At 46.6% G+C, this 23,293-nt stretch overlaps 1 protein-coding gene across 4 annotated transcripts in view; it reads left to right on the forward strand.

The window, feature by feature from the left end:
* The window catches only part of C10H15orf39 (chromosome 10 C15orf39 homolog), a 33,516-nt gene extending 14,068 nt beyond the window's left edge, over positions 1-19,448 (forward strand). For 2 of the 4 annotated variants that reach the window (XM_048867158.2, XM_048867160.2), the window contains exons 2-3: positions 889-4,536; positions 15,990-19,448. In XM_048867158.2, the coding sequence (XP_048723115.2) occupies positions 948-4,536; positions 15,990-16,837 (4,437 nt within the window). In that variant the 5' untranslated portion in view covers positions 889-947 and the 3' untranslated portion in view covers positions 16,838-19,448. The other 2 variants (XM_048867161.2, XM_075132965.1) reach the window with 2 other exon arrangements.
* Positions 19,449-23,293: the final 3,845 nt, after the last annotated feature.

The following is a 23,293-nucleotide window of genomic DNA, read 5'->3' on the forward strand; positions in this document are numbered from 1 at the left end:
TCTGGTTATCCAAAAACAACCCTGCTTCCCACCACCCCCACCACCACCTCCCAGGCATAACATAATACTTGAGTGTTTATATTGTTCCAGCAAATTTTTCTTAATCAAATAGGTCTACTCTATTCCAAATCACTGCAATTAATAGAGGTCCATTATTACTTTTCTGCGATTTTCCATGTCTGGTCTGCAACGCAGCTGCAATTATTTGACAATCATCCCGCAATTCAAGTAGGGCCTTAACAGAGTAATTGATGATGGATGCTTAAAATTATGTTCATTCTAGCACACTTCTATAGTATGAGGCATCCTTTGTTATTGCCAGGGGTCCCTTCTTGGACATCTAGATTAGATCAAGGGAGTTAAAAGATCCATACACATTTCCTTATGAGTACATGCCTTTCCTTCATTTTGTCAATGAGGTTCAAGTTAACTACAGAGAACTTTTCAGTTGAATAGGTACAGAGACTAAATCATACAAATGCACAACATAAAAAGGATTGTGGTTAACATACAAAAGAACTATAGTGGATATTAAAACCCCTAACACTGCCAAGCCTCACAAGTTTATCAAAGGTTTTATGATATTTGGTGTTTGCTCATAAAACCCCAGTTTTTGGAATCATGGGATTACATGAAAATCTCAGTTTTCATTTAAACAGTTTATAGTCCTCATGGTTGCAGAGAAAAGCATGAAAAAAGTGACCCTTAAAGGTTTATGAAGTAGAAGGCAAATAAACCTAAAATGTACTCTCTACATTTTACACCCCTGGTTCTCCCCAGTTGTTACCAAAATAACATGGCAAGACAATTTTGCGTGGCAAGTTTCTGTGTGACTTGGTTTTGGCCCCTTTTGCTTAAATCACTGTCTTCCTTTTTCTTCTCTTTCAGGCAAGTCGGAGTGAATCCCCTATTGTGCATTCAGGACACAAGGTGGAGACTGACTTATAATGGCTGGGAAACGACACTCAGAGGACCTGGACCCTGTGACCTACAACAAGTTACCTCGGCTGGAGACAGAGCCAAATTGTGTCCTCCCCACGGGCTTGTGTAAATCGAGCCCCTTGCCTAGTCATGGCTCTGAAAACCATTTCAGCTACAAGGGAACCTACTTTGCTTACCCACTGCAAAGCCCCGATGGGACTGAGTCTCTGACACACTGGAGTCCAGCTGCATCTTACATACAATATCCAGGTAATGCTGTCAGCCAGCACCTGAGGAGAGATGGTGCGCTGATGAACTGCCTGCTGTATGGACGAGAAGCTGAGAGCCTGGGGGTAAGACTACAGAGCTCTGGTGCTGACAAAGGGAAGGACAGCATGGTCCGAGACCACCTGGTTGTTCAGGAGAAGTGGGCAAATCATATGCAGCAGGCTCAGGGCCACGCTTTCCCAGTGCAAAAACCTGCGCTCATAAACAAAACAGTTGCTCAGGCACCTACAGGCTATGCTACCTTGGCAGTGCCCAAGCCAGTTTATAGAAGCCCTGTTTGCTATGTGGACCCCAGGGCTTCTGTGTCCTTACAAACTCAGATGGAGAGCATGCAGAAGAGGCCGCTGGAAGTGGAATGGACTGTACCAACCCCAGTATCCTCAGGGCACCATATCCATGTAAAAGACCAGCCATGTGGGACTGCTTTACCCAAGAGAGCCCATCACCCTGATCCCAGGTTCCTGCAGTTACACCAAGGCACAGGGGTTCCCACTAAAGAGATGGTAGCAGCCTCTGTAGGCTTTCCACCTTACCATACAGCATTTGAGAAATACAGAGCACATCAAAGCACCTCCTTCCTTGAAGCAAACTACCCTGCCGTGTACAACAACCAGAAAAGGGTCAAAGATGTACATGGGAGCAGCTTATCCCAACATACATGGTCCAAGCTACAGCCTTCCGCTGACAGCCCACTGGCCCATTCCCAAACAGCAGCCTATCGGGATAGATCTCCAGCTTGCTACTCGGTGTCTCACTACCCACTGACCTCACACAAGCAGATGTTCCTTTATAAGGAGACCCCTCATGCTGAGGAACAGAATGGCACTCTGTCGACCTTGCCAATTGCAGGTGGCTACAAAGGAACCAACTTTCCAGGAAGTGGGGAACCTCAGCCCTTTTGTAGCACTGACTTGAGGCATCATTCCCCGAGAGGCTATTACACCAGCCCTCTGGAGAGCTATGTGTGTAGCCCAGCTGGTCCAATTCCAGTGGCCTCTCCAGCTTTGAAGCCTGGAGTTTCTTCTAGAGAACCTGAGCTCCAGCAGAATTCCAGCTGCAAAGTGGACTATCTGCAGCAGAACCCCAGTTTTGTTTTTGCCCCTTCTGACATGGCTTTGTACAATGCCTCCGTAGCTAATACGGATGCTGGTCATGATCGACACATTGATAGCAGAGTAGCTACTTCTCATGGGACTCAACCGGTGAGGGAGAACCCCAGAAGCAAAGAGGTTGCTAGCCAGCACAGTGCTTTCCAACCGATTGGTGCTCCAGATAGGCTACCCAACAGCTTCGAAAGGCTCACTGAAGCGCTACCTAAAGGAGAGCCAGGCTATGGGTTGGGCCTGTGTCAGACGGAACAACCCAGCCTCCATAGAAAGGAACAATCCCACTCAGAGAGAAGGTCCACTTTATCCATGAAAGAGCCTATGCACAGAAACACAGGGATTCATGAAGCTCAGTTAGGAGCTCCCATTGTCATTACTGATAGTCCAGTTCCGTACCACCACCACCACAAAAAAGGAGAAGCCCTCAAGGTCAAAGACAGGCTTGTTTCCTCACCCCAGATCATTTCTTCTGAGGAGAGACGGAAAAGCCTGAAAGATGCAGAGAATTCTCCTCCCTCCTCCCCACCTATGCCAGTTATCAACAACGTCTTTAGCCTGGCACCATACCGGGACTACATAGAAGGGTCTAAAGGGTCGGCAGAGATTCCCTTCTCAAAAGATCACCAAGAGGAAGAGTCCCCCTTCCGAAACAGCCTGGCAAGTGGAGACTGTAAGGCTATCTCAGAGTCACCTTCTGCCAAAGATTCATCAGAAAAGCCCATTGGGAAAGAAGCAACCCAGGCCCTAAAAGGAGAGATGGGGATGGGTGAAAACCTCAGTGCAAAACTGCAGGAGGGAAGCTGTGAGAGCTACAAGCCAAAGATTCTGTCATGCAGCCTGCCAGTGAGAAGTGAGCCACGGAACGGCAGCATCAGCGCTCCAGCTGCCACTGGGAACAGGGAACTTACTCAAGATGATGTAGTGCTAGACCTCAGCTTGAAAAAACTGCTAGTGAAGGCCAATGATCCTCTGAGCCCAGCTGGACAGACTGAGGTGACTCCTAAAGGAGAATGTGGAGAGGAAGAGGCGAAAGAGGGACCACTCAAAAAGCAGAGGGTGTTCGAGGGTTCCAAGACCCAGGCCTTGCCTTTGACTGTGGAAAATAGCTCTGGGGACAAGAGCAACTTCCAGAGCTCGGCAGCCTTCATGTTCAAAAAATACAAAATCTCGAAATCTATCCCGGCACGTGCAGTGCCCCCAATACAAGCCAACAGCCCCCCGGCAGCCGCCCAGGCCAACAGCCCCCCGACAGCCACGCAGGGTCCCCCGGCAGCCGCCCAGGCCAACAGCCCTCCGACAGTGACTCAGGGCCCCGCGGAGGCCACTGAAGCCAACAGCCCACTGAAAGTGACGCAGGGTCCCTCGGCAGCCACCCAGGCCAGCAGTTCCCCAGCACCCAACCAGGGCCCCCTAGCAGCAACGCAGGGCCCCCCAGCACCCATCCAGGCCAACAGCCCCCTGGCAGTGACACAGGGCCCCCTAGCAGCCACCCAGGCCAATATCCAACCCTTGCAGATGACGTGCCTTTATCTGAAACTGCCCGACATTTCAAAGTCCCTGCCCCCCAGTGCCCCAGAGGCCTCCCCGGCACTGGGAGAGACCAACGTCTCGCTGCCCAGCAACTGTGAATCCCCTGCCCAGCAGACTTCATCCAGCCAATATTTCACTGCATTGCACATGTCTCTCTGCAACAGGATTTCATATTTTGTGTCCGGAACATCTCCAGAGCTCCTCAAACAGTGGCTGAGGAGGGTGGAGCTGGACGGGGAACAGAAAGAGAGCTCAAAATCTCCCCTCAAACCCAAGAATGGTTCCCGGATCCTGGAAGCCCAGAAACCCTCCAAAGGCAAGGAGATCTGGCTGGGTTTCCAGGATGTCAGTGTGCTCCTCAGCAAGCTGCTGTCTCAGTTGGAGACCTTCATGTTCACTCGCAAGTGCCCTTTTCCACATGTGGTTCGAGCAGGTGCCATCTTCATTCCCATTCATGTGGTGAAGGAGAAACTGTTCCCCAATATTTCTGGAGCATCTGTGGACCACGTGCTGCAGGAGCACAAGGTGGAGCTGCGCCCCACCACCCTGTCTGAGGAGAAGCTTTTGAGGGACTTAGAGCTTAAGTGCTGTACTTCCAGGATGCTGAAACTGCTCGCCCTGAAACAGCTGCCTGACGTCTATCCAGACCTTCTGAATCTCCACTGGCATGACTGTATCAAACACTATCTTGGTAAGTGGTGCTAACTCTCCAGTAAGCCCTTTCCCATCCCTTAGATTGTTCTGCCAATGGGACATTTTCCATATATTAGTAGCTCTCCAAGAAAGGGGTCAGCTGTACGTGTCCAGTAATGGGCATTTTATTGCGTAGCTGAAAATCTGATGTGCTGAAAAGAACATTGATCCTGTCTCTCTTCTGCATTCCCTTTCCCATCACTGCTAACTAGCTGACTAAGGTCAACTGATGCATCCTCCTTGCCAAGCAGCCTGCCTCCCCCTCCATCTGACTCATCCAATGGTGTTGGGTCACTGGCCGGTGTTTGTAACGTAATACATTCCCCCGGAAACTATCAATCTCGCAGTTCCTGAATTGCAAAATTTCCCACTTGGCCAACACATCCGGGTGCAGGTGGATTAGAATGGAGACCAGTTTCTGTTGATACAGGGATAAGTTGGAACTGTGGGAAAAGAAATAAGGAAATGCAGCTTTCTGGGAGAGATACAAGGTTCTTTATAGAAACTGACCTAAATGTTGTAGTGGCTCTGTAACGCCCAGGCTTTCCAAAATGACCAGTGACTTCGTGTGTCACCATTTTGTGTACCTGCCTTGGCATGCCATAAAGGGGATTGACCTTTAGAGGGCACTTCTTCTGAAAATCGGGTCTCAGGGTGGGTACTCAAAAAGAAAAAGACACCCAGAATCATTAGTCACTCTTGAAAGCCTTCACCTCAGTTTACAGTGGACAACTTGCAGGTGTGATTAAGTGTTCCCTGTGTGGGCTTGCAAAGTACAGTAACATATACAGCTAGGTAAAGATCCAGCTACTGGGTCCGAGAGGCCCCCCAGATGCTAATGCAAGGGCGCATTGCATAATGTCTTGGCACCAGGCTCTTGTGGCCTCGCCTGTTGGCAGAAGTGAAACTCATGTCGGGAATTCGTAACTGCCTGGAGTGACGTCAGGAAACGATTGTTCTGTACCGAGCTGCAGTGTTCCATTGTATGCAGTGGCATGTGCAATGCATCTGAGACCGAGCACTGCACTCTGCTACTGGGTGCTCTCTGAAGCACGGAGTGGCTAGTTTAATACCATTTTGTGTTCCTTAAGGAGACCACAGAAGTTGGATAATCACTGGCAGCAACTGGAGGGGCAGGGGGAGACTTTTCCTTCCTCTTCCACTCCCTGTGTCTTGTCCATTTTGGAGACATGAGTTAATAAGCATTAAAATGTTTACAAGCATATTGAAAAGAGCAGTAAGTGGAGAGGAAGAGGAGAAGGATAGATGAGAGGGGAGTGGAAGAAAAGGATAGCAAGGGATGGGGAGGGCAGATAGAAAAGGGAATGATGTGAGGTAGGAAAAAGAGAGAGGGTGAGATTTCCAAAAGCTTTCCACACTGAGTTAGGGCCGTGCAGAGTCCTCATGGAAATGGACACATACAATTTCTTAAAGGTTTTAAGCCACCAAAAAAATTGACAGATGGGAACTTTCAGCAGGTTTTTTGGGTCTATTTTATCTTCTTCTGTAAGGCCCCATCTAAGCCCACCTTCAACCATAGCATGAATGAGGCTGAGAAAACTCTAAATGGGAAGTTTTTTAGAGTTCCCTCTTAAACCTTTAAAAATTTAAATTGTGTGGGAGGCAATGGGGCCGGACGAGTTGCATCCGAGAGTGCTAAAGGAATTGGCGGCTGTGATTGCAGAGCCATTGGCCATTATCTTTGAAAACTCGTGGCGAACGAGGGAAGTCCCAGATGACTGGAAAAAGGCTAATGTAGTGCCAATCTTTAAAAAAGGGAAGAAGGAGGATCCTGGGAACTAGAGTTTCCTCTTAAACCTTTTAAAATTTAAATTGTGTGGGAGGCAATGGGGCCGGACGAGTTGCATCCGAGAGTGCTAAAGGAATTGGCAGCTGTGATTGCAGAGCCATTGGCCGTTATCTTTGAAAACTCGTGGCGAACGAGGGAAGTCCCAGATGACTGGAAAAAGGCTAATGTAGTGCCAATCTTTAAAAAAGGGAAGAAGGAGGATCCTGGGAACTAGAGTTCCCTCTTAAACCTTTTAAAATTTAAATTGTGTGGGAGGCAATGGGGCCGGACGAGTTGCATCCGAGAGTGCTAAAGGAATTGGCGGCTGTGATTGCAGAGCCATTGGCCGTTATCTTTGAAAACTTGTGGCGAATGGGGGAAGTCCCAGATGACTGGAAAAAGGCTAATGTAGTGCCAATCTTTAAAAAAGGGAAGAAGGAGGATCCTGGGAACTAGAGGCCAGTCAGCCTCACCTCAGTCCCCGGAAAAATCATGGAGCAGGTCCTCAAAGAATCAATCCTGAAGCACTTACATGAGAGGAAAGTGATCAGGAACAGTCAGCATGGATTCACCAAGGGACGGTCATGCCTGACTAATCTAATCGCCTTCTATGATGAGATTACTGGTTCTGTGGATGAAGGGAAAGCAGTGGATGTATTGTTTCTTGACTTTAGCAAAGCTTTTGACACGGTCTCCCACAGTATTCTTGTCAGCAAGTTAAAGAAGTATGGGCTGGATGAATGCACTACAAGGTGGGTAGAAAGTTGGCTAGATTGTCGGGCTCAACGGGTAGTGATCAATGGCTCCATGTCTAGCTGGCAGCCGGTGTCAAGTGGAGTGCCCCAGGGGTCGGTCCTGGGGCCGGTTTTGTTCAATATCTTCATAAATGATCTGGAGGATGGTGTGGATTGCACTCTCAGCAAATTTGCGGATGATACTAAACTAGGAGGAGTGGTAGATACACTGGAGGGCAGGAATAGGATACAGAGAGACCTAGACAAATTGGAGGATTGGGCCAAAAGAAATCTGATGAGGTTCAATAAGGATAAGTGCAGGGCTACAGACTAGGGACCGAATGGCTAGGCAGCAGTTCTACGGAAAAGGACCTGGGGTGATAGTGGACGAGAAGCTGGATATGAGTCAGCAGTGTGCCCTTGTTGCCAAGAAGGCCAATGGCATTTTGGAATGTATAAGTAGGGGCATAGTGAGCAGATTGAGGGACGTGATCGTCCCCCTCTATTCGACATTGGTGAGGCCTCATCTGGAGTACTGTGTCCAGTTTTGGGCCCCACACTACAAGAAGGATGTGGATAAATTGGAGAGAGTCCAGCGAAGGGCAACAAAAATGATTAGGGGTCTGGAACACATGACTTATGAGGAGAGACTGAGGGCACTGGGATTGTTTAGTCTGCAGAAGAGAAGAATGAGGGGGGATTTGATAGCTGCTTTCAACTACCTGAGAGATGGTTCCAGAGAGGATGGTTCTAGACAATTCTGAGTGGTAGAAGAGGACAGGACAAGGAGTAATGGTCTCAAGTTGCAGTGGGGGAGGTTTAGGTTGGATATTAGGAAAAAACTTTTCCACTAGGAGGGTGGTGAAACACTGGAATGCATTACCTAGGGAGGTGGTAGAATCTCCTTCCTTAGAAGTTTTTAAGGTCAGGCTTGACAAATCCCTGGCTGGGATGATTTAATTGGGGATTGGTCCTACTTTGAGCAGGGGGTTGGACTAGATGACCTCCTGAGTCCTTTCCAACCCTGATATTCTATGATTCTATGATTCAATCATGGCTTTTCTGTAGTATTCAGCCATGACCAGCTACGCCCCATATTTTAACATTTAAATGGGTGGAGGGTCCAAAACTGCAATTTCAGGAGGCCGAACAATATTAATGAGGTCTGATTCTCCTTGTAGTTGACACATGCTATCATTAGTGACAGTCTTTGGGCATGCCATGCTGCCACTCGACGAGATGGATGGGTCTGGAATGGCTGTGGGTCAGATTCTGATCCCACCCTCTAATGATTTACCTCAGTTGATCAAGTGTTGGGTGTCTCCTGTGATGCTTATGAATGTGGCCATCCCCTCACGTCTGCCCTCAGGCCTGTTTGGAATGTCATGCATCATGCCAGGCAGGATTCCATTGCCGGTTCTGCTCTTGACCCTACCCAGGGGCTGTTGTGCCAGAGGAATTGAAGGCAGCCAGCCAGTTTTCCCGCCTGGTTCCAAACCTGCATGGAAGATGTTGCAGCCAGCTGCTCCAGTGTCCTGCTAGCAAGGGAGGGAAGGGAGCTGAGAATGGAAGGGGATCAGGGTGTATGGCAAAGGCAGAAAGGGGACAGAGCAGGCAGGGGTATATTTGGTGGATAAACTAGTCCATTCTATAACATGTTGAATTGTGCGCACACAGCCTGGCCAGAAGGGCCTATGAGTGCCTGGCCTTACCCTCTGATTTTTCTCTGGACATGGTGACATGCCTCAAGAGAACAGCTCTTTTGCTGTCAGAAATGTCATAGGATTGGCAGGATGGTAGAAATTGAAGGGCGTGGCAGATGCCTCATGGGAAGGTGGAGTGATCTTTGCAGTGGAATCTCTCTAAAAAGAAATATCAAGCCTGCGGCTGTCCGATCCTTGCCACAGAGCTCTATGAACTCTCTCCTGTACTGCAGTATGTGACGGTCTGATCAGGGCTCAGGGGTGCAATCCAGACCAGTGAGGGGTTATCACCCTTGGCCTGTAACCCTGGATTCCTCACAATGTTTTGTAGCTCCCAGCCTGGGCCAGTCACAACCAGCCTGCCACCATGTAGGTCACACCTTGAGTGTCTGTGTGCTTAGATGGCCCTTGTTCAGCAACTCTGACCCCAGCAGCCAGTCTACAGCCACCAGCCTGGGTTACAACCAGCAAGATGATCCCAACACACTCCCAATCCCAAATTTCCCCCAAACCGTGTGCTCTGCAATGTTCAGACCTCTCCTGGATGGTTCAGAAGAATAATATGGTTCGTTTGTTCCTCTAAAGACAAACACATCACAACTTATTAACTTAACTTGGGGGCAAGTACACCCTTCTGTTCAAACACATCAAAGAGCTGGTTTATGGTCAGAATAAAATCTACTTATTAACAATAGGACATAAGTGATGCCAAGTAAAAAGAATAAAGCTAGAAAAGGTTACAAGTAAAACAAAAGTGAAAACACGCATCTAAAAGTCTAAACTTAATCTAGCAAGATACCGGCTTTGTTCAAGATGGTTTTTCACCTGTCATTCTTTTTCCTATTCATGGTTGACTTTCCGTCAGGACCTTCCACAAAAGTACAAGGTTCTGGCTTCCCTTGTCATCTTAGGTGAAAGATCTTTGCATAAGCAAGTTTCTGTCCTACATTCAGTTCTAGAGATTTCAACCTCCCCTTTGGTTGAAGGACCCATCCTTCTCAGCTTGCAAGGGGTCTGTTCCCTTGTCTGTCTAGCAGTGGATGCCAAAGATGGCTTCAAGTCTTTGCTTATATCTTCCAAAGTTCCAATGACTTTTTGTTTCAAGGGACAGGAAGACCTCCTGCTATTTCCCCTTCCTGTGAGCTTCCCACCCCATGGCTGGTTTCTATATAAATGTGGCTTCCATTATTTTTAGTCACACCTTGCTTAATCTCTTTGGAGACAAATAGCTGGCTGTGACATTCCCACCTGTCTGGGCAGACTGTACAGCCTAATATCAATGAGCATCCATGATTCCCTATGTAGTGTTAATACATACCGATGATATGGGTTTTAGCCCATGAAAGCGAATGCTCAAATAAATTTGTTAGCCTCTAAGGTGCCACAAGTACTCCTCGTTCTTTTTACAATTCATAATGATATTGGTCACCATGTGTCCTTAGTTTTCAGAAGAGACCTAGCTTGATATGTTATAACACAGTAATATTGTAAACAATTGCTTGATTCAATTGCTTATCACTTGAGGTTCAGTGCCCCCCAACCTGTCTTTATAGACCAGTAAAGCTTTGCAATGTATTCTTTGAAAAGTAAAACCCAACCAAGTGTCTGTTTCCTGCTGGGTGTAGACGTCTTCTCCCTCACCTGTTAGTGTGAGATTTGCCTCCACCTCTTGTTAGCTTGATGGGTCTGGTTCTGTGATGCATAAATACATTCTCATTGACTTCCAAAGTACTTGAGAAGTAACTCCCAGGTGGGGAAAACACATTCCTTTTGTCTAGGGCAGACCTGTTTACCGACTCTTCCTGGCATAACTGGTTTACATACACTTGAGTCATAATTTCACTCTTAATACACACCACATATTGCAGAAGGATACTAATGATCAGTGTGTTAGTTTTCAAATAATACCTCACAAGGCATATTTTGTACAAAGATTATGACAACAGTGTGCAGGGTGTGAATACAGGGGTGCTTAGTGTCACAGCGGGTAAATGTGTGTAGCTTGGAGTGCCCTTAATCCTACCTCTGGCATTTAACACTCTTCTGTCCCTACCCCATGAAACAAGGTACCCTGCCCCTGAGCTCTATCAGTCTAACCAGTCATTCATGTTCTTGCTCACTGCTACCAGATACCATGGTGATGGGTAGTCTTTCAGACAGCAAATAGATAGATCAGAGCTGCAGAGCAGGTGTGAGAATTCTAGGTCAAGGCACTGCTTGGCATTCAGTTCAGAAGCCCCTTTTCCCCAGTGCAGATCATGCAGGGAATAGTCTGCTGTATTTCAGTCAGCACTCGCTCCAGGCTAAGAAACTAACTGAATTTTAAAACCAAACAGCACCCGAAGCAGAATGTTTGTTTGTTCTAATGCAAACAAAGTAGCTTTACCTTTTGGGTCCAAGCAGTTATTTAGCATGGGGTAGAGTGGGCCAAGTTGGGCAATGTATGCTCACAGCACTTTTTGGTTTTCTTCAGCATCTTCTATCACTGCTTGGATATGCGCCCTGTGTTGTGATGACAGAGACTTGCTGTGATCTGGAGAGGGACAGCTGGTCACAGCTCAGGGCATAGGGAAGTAGCAAACTGCTCCAATTTTACCTTAGCAGACTGTACAAGTGAGATATATTGTCCTGATCTGCCTATGTGCTGTAGATGGCTGTGTTCCCTTACTGTATTTTTTTTATCTTAAGCAGATGGTTACATTCTTGGGATGTCCCTTAATTTTAAAGGGATGTATTCTGTCCCTGTGGGAGGGATACCTGCTCCAGCTGAATTCTCAGTGGCTGCATTTCTTTTGCATACTCTGGCTGTGAATGGCACCCAAAACCAGCCCTTTAAATAGATGCTCCAAGCTACTAACTGTCCACATATGAACCTGTAACAGCAGAGATTTGGAATAAAAAACAGGGCAAAGGAGCCTAAAAAATCTTGACCTCTAACTGCTGTGACTGTATAAACACCTGCTTTTATGGCAGTTAAAATGTCTTTCTAGTCATTAGGGCCCTGTTCAGCAAAGCAATTAAACACATGTTTAACGTGAAGCATGTATAGTCCATCAATGTGCTTTGCTGAATAGGGGCTTTGGTCATCTCTAGGTTCCGTTATGAGAGGGATGGAGGTCTTTGCTGTTATCCCTCTATTCTGTACATTTAGGTGTCTTTGAAGGTGTCTTCACTGGCATTAGCATCTCTTTTCGAGTGTTAAAGATAAATCTCCAACAGAAGGTTTGCGCTTGCCCCTATGATGTCGCAAGGCAGTAACTGGAGGAGCACTGCATCATTAGAGGCCCTAGTGTTGGGATGAGGTGTTGAGGTCTGTCCTTCCCATTCCCCCCATGGAAAAAGTCAATGGAAAAGTTACTGAGTGTGTTATTCAGGTCAACCCTTGCTGACACTTCTTTGGGAACTTTGGTTTGCTTTGTCTTGTGTAGGCAGAGCCAGTTGGCCAACTTTGACCAGAAACAAAGGGTCTGATCCCTATATGGAACATGTAGATGGGATTCTGTGCAGAGCTAACTGGACTTATTTCCACTGAAAGCCTTAATTACCAGAAAGATGGTGTGTTCCCAGCATGTGCACCCAGACCCAGCCTGTGTTTCTGCAAGGGAAGTACCTCTTGCAATTTTTTTGGAGTGACCCACACAGAAGGTATATTAAACCAGGCCCCTGGCACAATGAGATTACAATTCCCATTTTATTCTCAATGGAATCACCATGATTTAGAGCCTGGCCCTGGAAGGTGCTGAGTGCTTTTGGTTTGGAGGTGCCCTGTCCCTTGTGGAATCAAACCCTCAATTCCATATCAGTCGCAATGCAAATCAACCAAGATTTTCCTAGGAAGTCCCAGCTCCTCTGGCCTGGTGAAATCCCTCTGCAACCTTAGCAATAGGTTGTGCAGAGCTCTAAGTGATTAGGGGAAAAGAGATTACTCTGATTTCCCCAGGGGATCAGTTTGTACCCTGAAAAAACCAAGCATAAGTCTCTCTTTGTTTCAAAGTAGAGACTGTGATCCTACCATAACTAGTTCCAACTGCCCCTTCCAAGTAGCCTTTGAATAGTGTCATCTTTGCTGCGCTTCAGATGATTACCAATAACTTTATTTCTTACAGGTCCAAGTTCACAAGCTGGCCAGCATGCCTCCAAGTAGGTATTTGTTCTTTGTGTGTGTTTTTAATATATTAAAAACAGTTGAAACCGTGCTGTTGGGGAGAACCCCCCAGTTATTTATGGGGCACACAGGTGAAGTGGCACTGGTGTCTGAGCTACTGGCCTTCCATCACAATACTGGACAACAGATTACCATCTGCCCATGTGTATGTAACAGTCTGTCTGGAGGAGACAAGAGAGGGAATGGCTGGCCTAGAGTGTGTTGGCAAAACTGGAATAATTCTTGAAAAATTATTCCTGCCTATTCCTCCTCCCAATATGCCTTTAAAATCCCTTCCAGAACAAATCACTCTCAAAGGAGCTGAAGGGAGTTAGGTGCCCAAATCCTTTAGACTCCTTGGAAAATCCCACCCCAAATAATTGGACACTATTTGGTCATTAGGTACAACATAGTTTTGAACACTTACTAAGAGAACATTGACTATCTTTGCTAATTCTGTTTTTAAATTGCATAGGGGTAAAAGCCCCTACTCCAAGAATAATTCTCAATGGTTCATTGTTCAACTGGGAGGATGCACCTAGTGAGGTATTTAAAGGGTATGTCTTGGGTCTAGTACTACTCAGTATTTTCATTTGCAACATAACTGATGGAGTGGAGGCTCCACTTACAAAATTTGTGGATGACACTATGCTGGGAGGGGTTGCTAGCACTTTGGAGGACAGGATTAGAATTCAGAAAGGTCTTGACAAATTGACAAATTTGGTCTGAAATCAACAGGATGAAATGCAATGAAGACAAGTGCAAAGTACTAGACTTAAGAAGGAAAAATAAAATAACAAATACAAAACGGGGAATAACTGTCTAGGCATTAGTGCTGCTGAAAAGGATCTGGGGGTTATAGTGTATCTCAAATTGAATGAGTCAACAGTGTGATGCTGCAGTGAAAAATGCAATTGTGATTCTAGGATGAATTAAGAGTGTTCTATGTAAGACACAAGAGGTAATTGTTCCACTTTACTCAGCAGTGGTGAGGCCTCAGCTCCAGTCTGGAGCACTGCACTTTGAGAAAGATGTGAACAAATTGGAGAGACTCCAGAGGAGAGCAACAAAAATTTATGACGTTTAGAAAACGTAGCCTATGAGTAAGCCCCTTCGTTTTCAGTTTAAACCGATTTTTACTGAAAAAATCTTGGATTTTATAAAACGTGTTTGTTTTTTCCAATTTTCGCCCTACTTTTGTAGCATTCAAATATATAAAAAAAGTACTTGTTTTATTAGGAAAATACAAGACATTGCATGAGATATATGTCCGATAATACATTAGTGTGTGTGTGTGTGTGTGTGTGTGTGTGTGTATATGCAAAGCTGCCTGTTGATGCAAGGCTATGTATTCGTTTAGAAGAGACACCCAATAAACAAACACGCACACGTGCAAGCTCTGAAGCGGGTGCGCATCTGAACGTACTGATGAATCTCACTCTCACCACGTACACATTTCAAGCTGTTAGCAGATAAGTTTAAAGATCTGACACGCTCAAATGGGAAGGAAACAAAAACCTGTATCCGTATGTGTTTCAGAACACAAGGAAATATTCAAAAGTTTAAAAAAAACAAAAACAGGAGAAAAGGATGAAGTTGAGTGTATGCGCTGCAAATGGTGTGGCCCAATTATTACATGTAAATATTTATAGGCTAACAGTTCTAAGTCTGCAACAGTAAACTGTTTGTTCAAATTAAAAGTTTTATTTGGAGATTAGAGAGATACTGTTTTCTTAAAATCAGAGGTGGCATTGTGTATTAAGTTCTGTTTTTAGTTCTGCAGCAAATCACATTGAATTCCATTCATCAAAGCATTAATCTACTGAATACTTCCCCCTCACCCCCATCCTTCTGTCCACCAAAATAAAACCCGATACTTATCCAGAAAAATTATTAATAGTTTTTTCCACCAGTTTTCACCTGTTTTGTTGTTGTAGCAATAAACACCGATAAATTCATGGAAAAATTAAATAAAATAAAACCTGAAAATGAAGGGCCCTACCTATGAGGAAAGGCTGAAAGATGGGGGCATGTTTAGTCTAGAGAAGAGAAGACTGGGGGAGATCTGATAAGTATGTTTTAAAGAGGATGGTGATCAATTGTTTTCCATAGCTGGACAAGAAGTAATCAGTTTAGTTTACAACAAGAGAAATTTAGTTTGGATTGTGTGGGGAAATCTTTCTAACCACAAGACCATCAAGCACTGGACGAGGTTACCAATGGAATCCCCAGCACTAGAAGTTTTTAAGAACAGTTTAGACAAACGGGGATGGTCAAGGCATACTTACTCCTGTTCCAGTGTGGGCAAATGGACTAGATGACCCCTTGAGGTCCCTTCCAGCCCTACATTTCTGTGATATTCTAGATCAGATCTCATCAGTGCATGATGGCTTCCATTTCCTCATGCTCTAGGCAAAAGCAGGGTCTAGAACAAGGAGAAGCAGTGCAGAAGTGGCCTCCTATCCGAGCTCTGAAGGTTACCCTGTTCTTTTAACTTGATGGTAATTGACTCAGAGCAACTGGAGAGTTGTAGAATAAGCTGATCTTGTTTAAATCGTGAGGGTGGGGCGTGGGCAGGAGCTAATGAAACCCAGTTTTTTGACAGTAGAACATCATTGCCAGAAACACTATAATCTGGAGGTAGCACTTCCATGACAGCCGTTTAAAACCCATGGCAGAGCCTCCACTGGTAGCTAATGGCATAGGTTCAAATTCCTCATCCTAGTCATAGGCTGGTGGGTAACCACAGTGCCACGGTATACTCTCTTCTCCCTCATAAGCGTAATGGAATTCTCCTAGGCACTGCTGTCAGAGGAATACAGCAGGGAGTGGTCCATCTCTACAGGTGCTGGATCTGAAGGGACCTTTTTACCAGGCTCCCTTTCAGATCACTGGAAGTAAGCCCTAAAGAAGGAGGAAATGGAGCCCATTGCATTTTGGCTAGTGACTAGGGTTGAAATTATATGGTGTGCCTATGGCTTCAGTTCTTACAGATGTCGGTCCACACAGTGCAATGAGGGCTTTATTTTAAGCAGGTGAAGGCGCTAACTTAACTGACCGTGTTCTCTCTTCCTCACCTAGGTGAACCTGGTGCAGGGACTCTGACAGATGAAGGCAAAGCAGTAGCAGTGGATTATGTGAAGAAGAAAGCAACTGGAGGCCTGATGGGTTCAAGAGCTGGAACATTGGCCAACTTGTTCAAGGGAAAGCACAGCAAAGGAAAGTTTCTGATCTCATCTAAGCAGGCGTCTTCTTTCCAGGAGGTGGCTGCTGCACTGGGACCAGAGAAAACCCAGCCGCTTGACGAGAAGCCTCAGGGAAACTGCTCCCCTCCTGATGGAGGGGATAGTTTGCTCAAGGATGAGAGATCATCTTCCCAAGTTGTTCCCAGCTCCCTGGATTCAAAACCAAATGGACTCCCACTGCCCTCTGGTGCCAAGAGGCAACTTCTCCAAACCCACAAGTCTTGTAGGACCCTTCAGCTGAAGCTGACCAGTAAGTCATCCAGGAAGACCAGGAGTACCTCAAGGGTTCTGCACCTCCGGAACTCAATGGTCCGGATCAAATTCCAGAGGGTCCTTCAGGGAGCACAGAGGACTCCTCGCCATGATACTAGGGGGATGAGGGGGAGGGGTCCAGCTTCAAGGCGAGGCTGCTCCCTCCTCACCAAGACCTTCAGGCACGATGCAGAGAGTCCGACCTCCCCATCCAGGTACCCGGAACTGGTGGGCAAGCGGATCAGACATCTGTATGAGGAGAATGACAAGACAGAGGCCTGGTACCAGGGAGTGGTGCTGAGGATCCACAAGCGTCACAAGGACCCCCTCAAGACCGTGTATGAGGTGAAGTATGACAGCGAGCCCGAGTGGCAGTACTACCTGGAGATCCTGCAGGACTACAAGAAAGGCTGGCTGAAAGTGGATGAATGAAAGTGAACCTTGGCCATTGCTGGTGGCTTGCAGCACTAGTGGCTCCAACTCAGTAAGAGTAAAAAGCTCTAGGGCTTGTTTATTGTCTTCCGCACCATGGTCCCATCTCTATCAATGGACTAAATGCACCCAGGTGTCGATGGAGAGAAATGCCACATAACTAAATGAGTTAATTCCTTCCTCCTCCGCCACTCACTCTGCACCTTCTGAATGGACACCAAAGCACTGCTGTGCCTTGTGCCTGTAGTGGGAAGTCCAGAAGATAAATTTCACATGGAAGGTCACTGGGCTTGGTTCAGTGGGAGAGGAAAATTGCATCTATTCAAAGCAATATTTCCCTCAGGCTGACCATTCTCCCCTAGTCCATAACCTCCCATCGTTCCTTACTGGCACAGATATCCCCCACCGGGGAGAGCAGTCTCCTTCCTGGAGGCTGGGCTCTCCCATGGAGGCCACCTTCAGTGTTCAAAGGGGACAGGCCCTCCACGTGCACAACCCCAGCAGCCTATAGAGGGCACCACACCAAGCACATGTAGCTCAGGAATAGGAGCAGGGAAGTGGTGTCCCTCTGTTTTTCCACTAGGCACCTTTTCTTTTCATCTCTCTTTACACAACCTCCCAGCCATGCTCATCCCTCGGTTTTCAGATGGAATGTATTTCTGCTCTTATGCTCCCTTGACTGACAGTTTGTGTGGGTTTCTGTTAAAAATGCACCCTATGAGCAATCCCCCCTGGGTCTAGCTGGTGACTGCTGGAGATACAACATCCTTGAAACTGAGGTGCAATTGGACGTGTGGGGCTTGATTCTGCTGCCAAGGGAGTCATGGCTTTCCGTGGAGCAGGATCTGTCTCTTAGTCAAATTTTGTGATTTCCTGCACTCTATGCAATCCCCTTGGCAATGGTTTGATCTTGCACAGGATCTAAACTGGTCCTGAATTTGGTCCTTATACATCTCCCCCTGTCCGCCAACACACACAGCTTCTTAATTTTTTTAATATTCCTTTTTAGTTTAATATTCTATGGGGGATTTTGAAAGTGCATTTTCTGTGGAGCTGGAAGCTTTACAAGAGACAGACTGAGCCCACTCACGTTAGCTGCCTCATTGCTTCCAGAGCAGCTTGCGTGGTCTTGCTTATGGGTGCTTTTTAAGAACACTTCAGAATGTACAGCACTGATTGGCTGGGACAAGGGCAGTAACTGTCTCTGTTTTCCATTGCTAATCTTGTAAACCTTTCCACTTTCAACCAAGACTGGCTGATCTGTATCTGATCTGCTTTGCAGAATAACCATGTGTTTTGTTTTGTTTTTTTATGGGGAAGGGGTTCTTTGGTTCAATGTGGTTTTTTTGAGGGGAGGGGGGGATGGGGAACTTCACTTTCTGCCGCTAAAGGAAGAAAAGCTAACTATGAGGGAAGCTGCTCTAAGAACTACCATCTACATCTTCATTGCAGTGCTCCCCATCACTCAACCAACTTTTGCTTCTCCCTCCTTCTTTACACATACTTTATTCATTAAATATAGCTTCTTGCTTTAATACTCTGCCCTTTTTAATCATGAAGGGCTACAGAGATTAAACAGAACATTGGGATTATGACTTCCATAGTTACAGGACTGATTTTGTTTTGAATGAAAACATTTTAAAAATGTTATGAACTTACCTTTGTAAGGAGCTGCTGCCTTGAGGTTTTTGTTTGTTTTATTTAAACTTTTGGCTTCACTTGTTAACTTTGCTGAATCAAGGTGGAGTGAGATAGTGTCACCGGTTAGGAGCTCGCTTCTTAGCTGAGAGACATTCTGAGTGGGTTTTAAAGACTGATTTATTTTTATTTTTTTAAACCTGATTACAATGCAAGTCCTGGATGCTCACTCCTGGGTGTCTTTTTTAAGGAGCTCTTAGGGAATGCACATGCTGGTGAAAATCCTTTATACTTGACAAGGAAATGGGGACGATCCTAATGTAACAATAAAATGGGGGTGAGGAGAGAGACCTCAGATATGTCTTCAGAACAGCTATAATTTCATTTCCTATAACACTGTCATGATTCCAGACACAATACTGAAGTCTCCCTCTCATCAGCTGAAGTGAATGGCTAAGAACTGACACATCTATGCTCCACCAGGCAACCAAACGGGACTGGCTATTGTGCGGTGGAGAAGTATAAAAGCAGACTCTACACACAGGTATTTTCAGCTGGTCGGGGGAGCAGGCGAACAAGTTAAGAGAAATTTTTTTTTTTCACTACAGGAAGTATTTATTTTCAATCTACAAAACTAAAACCAGTGGACTAGTCTTTCCAAAATGGTGTTTTCCTGCTTCTGGAGGCAGTTGCTGCTGCTGCATTGAGTACCATTTTATTTTTAAAATGCTTGTACTGAACACGCAGGCGACTTGGAAAGAGGGGTTCTCTGTGCCGTTCATGCACTCTCTTGCCATGCGCAGTCTGTGAGTAGCATTGTAAAGTGATTCGGAGACCAGTGTTTGTAAATAATATTGTAATTTTTTTGTATAGAGTTGAAGTGGGAGAAAGACCTTCACGTTATTTAATATTTTGTAAGAATATCACCATAAGAGGTGCCTCGCCCTGATTAAAGTGTTTGTTTGTTTTTGAATACTCTGGATTTCTCATTATCCATGTTATTACAGTAGCACCCAATCTGTTACTGGCCCTGTTGTGTAAGGCACTGTATGTACCCAGAGTATGAAATGATCCTTGCCCTGATGAGCCTGCAATCTAAATAGATGTGACAGATGAAGAGTGGGAGGGGAAACAGGAACAGGCAGGAGAAACAACTTGCCAAAAATCTGTCCATGACAAAGCCAGGAATAATACCCAGATCCCCAGAAGCCCAGTTCAGTGCTTTTATAAATCAGACTATGTGGCATAGGCTAAATCCTGTTTTGCTTCAGTGGGACTGCTCCTGTGATCAAATGAGCAGGATTTGACCCTGTGTCTGATATTTGTCTGTCTTACATACACAAACAAAGCTGCCTGTAGAGTTTTATCCTGTTTCCATTGAAGCAGAAGGGTGTTCTATTGTTGATTGCAGTGGGAACAGGGGAAGATCTATGCTATGCTGTTCTGCCTTTCAGTATTGACTGGGTCTTATATTTGCACTTTGCCTTCACCCACTTTGGAAAAATTTGTTGCACAGAATCAAACTGCACTTAGTCCTGCTGGACCTCAACCATTGCTACTCCACAGCTGTTGACCCTCATCTCTGTGTTCTTAGGGGAGGTCTGGGGAGGAGGTGACCATATCACGGGACTCTATGTGCAGCCCCCAGCTATGTGCTGCTCCAGTGGTACAGAGGGGATGTAAAAGTGCTACAAGGGGCCAGGGGACAATTCCCCTGACACAGGAACAGCGCAAGGCCACTGTTGATTAAGTGTATAGTCAATTGCTTGACCACGCTTTGGTTTGATATGAAATCAATTCAAGAGACCAAATAACCAATATCAGTCAGCGTTATGGCTAAAAACCAATAATGCAGTCCAGGACAAAGGTTCAATACGATACCAGTCTGCGGGAAGCCATCTCATGCAACGTTCTTCCCTTCACCTTCCATAGAGGGTATGCTCCCAAAGTTACATGTTTCAGCTTAGAGCATTGACAGGATGATTTTACAAGTTACAAAACTCCACGTCACTAAAATCCAACCCATCAGTTCATCCCAGTCACTTAAGGAAGGTAAAGGTACAGAATAACATGTTATCTGTGTTTTGAGTATTAGCATTCCAGCTATTGGTCCATGAAGGTACCTCCCTAGTTCATATTAAGATGTAGAACAAATCAATCTTGATTTTTGGCAAGTTTCCTATCTTTTTATGCCAGATACTGAGTTGTACTTTGCAGGTTAGTGTGGGAAGTAACTTAGCCTGAGTGAACAGAACTCTGCGAAAAACACACGCCAATTCAGCTCTTAGTACGTTGTACAAGGTAGTATATACTCACCTAACACCACTGTGCCGGGCCCTCCACCGCTCCCTCACTGCCTTCAGTGTTGGCGGGTGCTAAGGTTGGGAGGAGAAGCATGAGAACAGCCCATATGCGCCTGGGTAAAGCCTTTGCCCCGCCCTTTGAGCTGAACCCTCTGTATGGTGCCTCCCAGAATGTGCAGCATAGAATCTGTCCCCTCACAGCTGAATAAAGAGCTAGTTCTTCCTGCCAGAATTCTTCTGTTCCCTCCCTTGGCCTATTCCATAGAGGAGGAGTAGACCCAGCTCCTTGCATACATCATTCTTCATCTCTGAGGTGTTGATGTGCAGTCCTCTTTTTCTTCCTATGAGAAAGAGACAGACACACACGCCCGCCTGCACCTACATGTACCAGCTGCACTCGTCAATACTGGCCTCTAAAAATCAAGACTTCACTGCCAGTGTTGAAGGAAAGTAGTAGCCCTGTGTTCTCTGAGCTCCACACTGTTCAAAGAAGCAAGGATAAAAGAGGCCCTGGCAGGAGTGCTCAGGGTTTGTTGACACAAACTATTAGACCAGAGCGAGCTGTGGTGTGAAGCTACCATATTCTAGCCTGCCATCAGTATGCACCTCGCTGACCAGCACTAATGGTTGGAGGTAGTCCTATTTCAAAGAGGACTAGATCAAAACACTCGAATAAACTTAAGATGCAGTGACATGGTCCCTCACCAAAGGCTCTTAAACAAAGTAGGCACTAATGGGATAAGAGGGAAGGTCCTCTCATGGATCAATAACCAGCTATGATAGGAAACAAAGGCCTGGTCTACACTACAGAGTTAGGTCAACATAAACTCTCTTATGTCAAGCTAACTCAAAGCGTATACACTAAAATGTAGCTCCCAATGATGTAACTTGCCCACTACACCAACTTAATTTCACCTGCATGAGAGGTGTAGCACTTAAATCGATGTAGCTAGGTCAACGCAGTGTCAGTGAAGATACTGCATTGCTTACATTGACTTGCTGCCTTTCAGAAAGTTCTTCACACAACGCACCATCAACCTGTGGAATTTGTTGGCAGGGGATGTTGTGAAGGTCAGAAGTATAATGAGGTTTAAAAAAAGATTTAATCAGTTCATGGAGGATAGGTCCATCAATGGTTATTAGCCAAAATGGGCAGGGATGCAACCCCAGGCTCTGACTGCCAGAAGCTGGGACTGGGCAACGGGATGGATCTGTGGATAAATTGCACTGTTCTGTATGTTCCCTCTGAAGCATCTGACACCATCCAGTGTTGGAAGACAGGATACTGGACTAGATGGACCATTGGTCTGACCCAGTATGGCCGTTCCTATGCTCTGATCAGCAGAGTGTGCCAACATGTACAGACAGTTGGACCATGGCAGGCTACTGCGGGGTTGATTCACACCCCAGCTCACCATGGTCTAATTCATGTAGACCAGTGTTTTTCAACTTTTTTTTTTCATTTGCGGACCCCTAAAAAATTTCAAATGGAGGTGTCAAAGGTTTCCCTTTGGAAACCTTAGACATAGTCTAAGGTTGAAAACTACTGTTCTATGGTAACGCCAACCTTTTGTGGACCCCTTAGACATTGGCTGCAGACCACAGATGTAGACCAGGCGTTCTCAACCTTTTTCTCTCTGAGGACCCCCCTCTACATGCTATAAAAACTCCACGGCCCGGGGGGCCTTGGGGCCGGGGCCTTGGGCATAGGCATAGTTTGACTTCAATTTTTGGGGGGCAGGGGCTAGCAGGGCTCAAGCCACCTCTGCATGGCAGGGTCCGGGGGAGGGAGCGCCACCTCCACCTCCTGACTCACCTCAGCAGGCCACCCAGCCTGTCTGGGTTGGGCGGGGGGACGCAACCAAAAATTACAACTCAAAGGTGGGTAGCTTAGCTCAAAAAGTTTGTAAACAGCTTAGTGTGCAGGGAGGGGGTACCTGGGGCTGTGTGCACGTGGGGTGGTTGTGGGTGCAGGGAGGGGGTAGCTGGGGCCATGTGCAGGCAGGGGGAGTAGCTCAGGGTGCCGGGAGGGGTGAAGCTGGGGCTATGTGCGGGCAGGGGGGTAGCTCAGTGCAGGAAGGGGAGTAGCTGGGGCTGTGTGCAGGGAGGGAGTAGCTCAGGGTACAGGGAGGGGTGAAGCGGGGCTGTGTGCAGGCAGGGGGGTAGCTCAGGGTGCAGGGAGGAGGATAAAGGGCTGTGTGCGGGAAGGGGCTAGCTAAGGGTGCAGAGAGGGTGTATGGAGAGGGGTATTAGGGGCAGTGTACTGGGAGGACTCCCCTGTGGTCCCTGCTCCCAGAGAGGTCTGCCAGCCACGGAGCCAGGTCTCCCAACAGGGGGCTCTTACCTGCTGCCTCTGTGGGAGCACAGAGGGCTGGGAGCTGAGGAGCAGCTTCAACCCGGGGCACCAGCAGGAGAGGAGGGAACGCTGCCACTGCCTGCTCCATGGCACCAGCCAGAGCAGCAGCTGCCCTGCACTGCCCGGCTCCTGCTTCCCGCTGCAGTTTGTGGGGCGGGC

The sequence above is a fragment of the Caretta caretta genome, chromosome 10 (assembly GCF_965140235.1).
Source record: "Caretta caretta isolate rCarCar2 chromosome 10, rCarCar1.hap1, whole genome shotgun sequence".
Lineage (NCBI taxonomy): Eukaryota > Metazoa > Chordata > Testudines > Cheloniidae > Caretta > Caretta caretta.